The 4813-nt window shown below is 40.8% G+C and overlaps 1 protein-coding gene across 1 annotated transcript; it reads right to left on the bottom strand.

Moving 5' to 3' along the window:
• Positions 1 to 2132: 2132 nt before the first annotated feature.
• LOC147439780 (uncharacterized) lies at positions 2133 to 2822 on the bottom strand. The gene has a single exon (XM_086485549.1). It carries the CDS (start codon positions 2704 to 2706, stop codon positions 2371 to 2373), a length of 336 nt encoding a protein of 111 aa, XP_086341675.1. The 5' UTR covers positions 2707 to 2822; the 3' UTR covers positions 2133 to 2370.
• Positions 2823 to 4813: the final 1991 nt, after the last annotated feature.

The following is a 4813-nucleotide window of genomic DNA, read 5'->3' as shown; positions in this document are numbered from 1 at the left end:
TCTACAAGCACATTAATGAACATATTGTTAGTCACTCATAGGAAACATATTGACACGTATGAGAAATGCGATGTTTCATGGAATTTCATATTCAATTTTCTATACATCCTCTTTGAATGAAAACAAAGTGAGGATTTCTTTCTAGATCTACTCTAGATGCAACAATCTATGATTGCAACTTGAAGGCATGTGACATGCTAAAAGTTAACCTTGGCTACAAACACATTTATGATCAAGTTTTGGTCACACTTCATATGGGGGGAAAAATTCGCACGTATGAGAACTAAAATGACTCATGAGTTTTCTATTCGGTTTGTGATTTGTTAAGTTGGAATGCAAGTGATATATGCAATGGGGCTAGTGCAGGAAATACAAGGTTCTTTCCAACAAATGTGGAGTGAATGTTTTTCTCTTGTGGGGTTTAACATCCCAGGGGTGCACCTTTCAAAATCCTCTATATCATGTGTGATTATAGCTTAGTAGAAAAAAAGTCTTTACATAATTTTGGATTGAAATAATACTACCCCTCTTTCTTTATGACTTTTCTAAAATTTGAATAAAAATGCGCCTCGTGTAAGTGTAAATATGCAAGTGATATGAACTATAATATAGAGTCCTATTGAGTGAATTTGGTATACCTACATACCTTCAAGATGCACCCCCCAATGTTTACCTCTAAGCATTTATCCATAAAACATGCATTCGAAGCTTGTTCTAAACAAATCTCCTTACTTACATGCTATTCATGAGGCGATAAAAGAATATCTCTTTCACACACACAAAGATTTTTCTCAACATGCAATCACCTATGCTTGCATGTTGAACACAGTGGGGATATACAAGACGTTGACATAAGCAAACAAAATTATGATAAGGATTTTGGTTAGAGTCTCTTGGAGAGCACAATGTCATTGGAAATGCTTTGGTCAACATGTTTGTTGCAACTAGTGTACTTTTAACTTATGTTTTTTAATGAGGTTCCTATTTGAGCCGTGACCTTTGGAGTGCAAGCGATGTATACAAGGTAGGGAGACTACATGGAACATCATGCTTGAGGTTGACATAACTTAACGTGATAATTATATGAAGTCAAAAGGAACTGGCCTAGAAGGTCATGCCAGTTTTTTTTTGAGTTGGTTATTAAGGGGAATCTCATTGGATTCCCTTATGGCTTTAAGAGAAAAAGGAACAAAGGTGGCATGTGGAGAGAGGAGATAGGTGTACAGGTCGGAGCAAAGAGAGAGAGAGAGAGAGAGAGAGAGAGAGAGAGAGAGAGAGAGAGAGAGAGAGACAAGGAGAGAGACATGTGAGGGCTTTAATTGCACCCACTATGGTTCAACCCTTAAGACATGTGGGTGTGGGTGAGTGGACACAATCCTGTAGAACTAGTCGAAACAAAGCTTTGAACGACAATAGAAAAATAAAAACGTGATAATTTATGATGACATCGTTAATCCAAGACTGATGCTTCAGTCAACATGTATTTAAAATCTATTGTACTTTTGAAAACAAAAAAACATTACGGTGATGAGAGTGTTAGCTATAGGCTCTTAGAAAATGATGACCTAAGGCGTTATGGAAATAATTGACTTGGGCAAATAGACTTATCAAGCGATTCAAAGTCAATTATGCCTTATGGAGGTAAATCTACAAATCACTCGAATATTTTAGCATCCGTGTATAGAACCTTTGATTTGGGATGTTGCATCTTGGACGATACTTATTGAAGAGTATGCTTAGCAACATGGGTGGGGTCGAGAATCTCTAGATGTTTTTCATCGGTCTCTCAAAATGCAAATTAGTGTTAGCTTGCATGTAGCTAGCATGGGTGTCTTTGTGTGTGGTTGTTTAGAGTGTGCGGTGTGTATGTGTGATCATGTATTTGCCCCTTTGTATTTCTGTCAACTTGTAAGTCACTTGGATTGTGATCCATGTATCCTTTTTTATTTTTTTGACAGAAACCGGGATAGACTAGCCTGCACGTCTAACAACTGGTTTGAATCACTAGTGGTCCAAAACTCTCGAGTTTGCACACCTAAACTTCACCAAATCCCATGAACACACTCATTATACTTTTGGGAGACATATTAGAGTGGCACGTGTCAGACTGTGCAATTAAGAACTAAGTATAATTATAACACAAACTGCATAATTGCATTAATGCATGCTGGCAATATTGAACATGGTAGAGTGGATACAACTCACAAGGCATGCTGATAATACGGACGATTACAATGATACATTAACGTAAGGTATAAGGTAGTTAAAATGATCCCCATACGATTATAAGGTAGTTAAAATGCATGGTGAAATTATAAAAGCATCAGGCAAGTAAGCGAGAGACTTGCAGATGGAACTGAAGGAAAGCAGCTAGGCGCCGCCGCCAGTGGAGGTAGTGGAGGAGGTAGCGTTGGTGGAGGACTCTGCAGTGGTGTTGAAGCTGGCGGCTTTTGCAGCGGCCCTATTGCAACGCCCGTAGCTGCTTTGGCAGCCAGAACCGCAGTATGCGCTACCAGAGCCGCAATAACCAAACTGGCTGCAGCACTGCCCGGCGTTGCAGTAGCCCTTGCCACCCTGCGGCAAATTTCCGCAGCAGGGCTGCGAGCAGGCTTGGCAGTCCACCATATCCAGCTGCGTCATCATTATCACGGTGGTCGAAGCCACAAGAAGCAGCGCAACAGCTGCGTGCACATCATAGCGGGCCATATTGGCTTACTTATTAAGAATTCAGCCCTAGTAAGTATCTGCTGCAGATCGCTAGGGCTCGCTGGTATTAATTAAATCACGCTTTCTGATTCTATAACTAGCCGCTTGAGCACCCTTTATGTACCCTGCTTCTCACTCTACATGCAGAGTTATCCAATTTGTAGTGAAATTGATGTGAACGTTGCAGCTAATTATAGAGCGGTTCCACATTCTCCATGTAAAGTATGCATCCCTCTCACAAAAGCAGCTAGGGTCCATACATGACCTCCTTTTACAAAACTAAGCTTTCCCTCAACCAATCAATCAAGTACCCATTTACATTATTATGCAGAGTTTCTAGTATAGTGAAACACCACCGCTAATGTCGAGCTCTCAAATATTTGATCAAGAGACCCATGACAACACTTATATCTCCACTTACTTGAAAGAACTCCCCCCCCCATCTTGGATGTGATAGAGTTCAAGGCAAGAAACATCACCAAGGTGGAGGAGTCTATCCATATTCCTGAGGAAGAGCTTGATCACTTGTTGTGCACAATAACCATGGCCACCTATAAGATAAACAATAAGGAATATTTGTTGCTATAGGAACATTAAGCCGCTTGAGCACCCTTTATGTACCCTGCTTCACATTAAGGAACATTAAGCCGCTTGAGCACCCTTTATGTACCATGCTTCTCACTCTACATGCAGAGTTATCTTATTTGAAGTGAAATTGATGTGAACATTGCAGCTAATTATAGAGCAGCTCGGCACTCTCCATGTAAAGTATGCATCCCTCCCACAAAAGCAGTTAGCACGTCCTGCAGCTAGGGTCCATACATGACCTCCTTTTACACAACTAAGCTTTCCCTCAACCAATCAATCAAGTACCCATTTACATTATTATGCACAGATTCTAGTATAGTGAAACACCACCGCTTATGTCGAGCTCTCAAATATTTGATCAAGAGACCCATGACAACACTTATATCTCCACGTACTTGAAAGAACTCCCCCCCCCATCTTGAATGTGATAGAGTTCAAGGCAAGAAACATCACCAAGGTGGAGGAGTCTATCCATATTCCTGAGGAAGAGCTTGATCACTTGCTGTGCACAATAACCATGGCCACCTATTAAATAACTCTATAAAGCAATAATCATAATGATAGATTTAGTGTGCACACACACACTTGGATCGTTAGTAAATTTTCCGCTCTCTCTCCTCTAATAAAGCTCCTAATCAAGTTTGGGCAAGTCGTTGGAAGGACCAATTGGCCACTACCCTTCTTGGTAACAGGATTTGGATTAGTATGAGTAAGTAGGGCATTATTTCTCTCTTGTAAAGCCTGTTTTGTTTAGCAATTGATTCGCATTGGGAATCTCATCTCAATTCTTCAAATATGCCATTTGATAGTCATTTACAAATGCTTCTTGATGCATCATCAAGCTCATATTCTGGGCAAGATTAATTTTTGATAAGTGCTTTGTTATTCTTAGGTGTGTACACTACTGCTAAATAGAGTTTATAACATTACGTTCTGGGGATTTTCACATGGAAAGGCCCATGGCTAAGTGGTATAAGGCACCAAAAATAGTGTGCTCAAATTGTGGGTCATATGCTCAACGTGTGCATACTCCATTTTTTGGTTGTGTGGCAAGCCTCATAGACATGAATTAGTCCCTCTCTTGAGCTTCATAATTAGGTTGGGTATGGACGGACCATCAGATCATTTGTTAAGGCTCCAATCACATGCCGCTGGTTGCCACTCACCAGTCCCAAGCCGATTGCCAACTATCAAGCACATGTGAGATCACTCACCGACCAGTCTTGTTTGGCCAGTCATCGGCTCCTCCCAAGAAGCACTTCTTGTGTGTATTTTCTCTTTTGCTTGGGCTCAAACATTTAAGGGGGTTTTCCCACTGCTTGCAGAACCCAATCCTCATGAATTAGACCATTCTACAATTGAACAAAGCCCTAAAGCCTTGGAGATTCCATTGAAGCAAAGGCAATTAAACCTCGGCAACCATCAGTAGTCCAAGTATTTCAAGCAAAGCTCAAAATTTTCTCCATTTTGAAAGCCTTCTTCCCACGAAGACCTCCAAGGCTCCAGCCAAGGTGAAGGG

Source organism: Adiantum capillus-veneris, chromosome 16 (assembly GCF_014529385.1).
Source record: "Adiantum capillus-veneris isolate H3 chromosome 16, ASM1452938v2, whole genome shotgun sequence".
Classification (NCBI taxonomy): domain Eukaryota; kingdom Viridiplantae; phylum Streptophyta; class Polypodiopsida; order Polypodiales; family Pteridaceae; genus Adiantum; species Adiantum capillus-veneris.
The sequence above is the reverse complement of the archived record's forward strand: the minus strand, read 5'-3'. Positions and strand labels throughout refer to the sequence as shown.

Excerpts from the sequence above, each read along its gene's own strand:
- LOC147439780 (XM_086485549.1), bottom strand. The coding sequence starts at position 2,706 with ATGGCCCGCTATGATGTGCACGCAGCTGTTGCGCTGCTTCTTGTGGCT.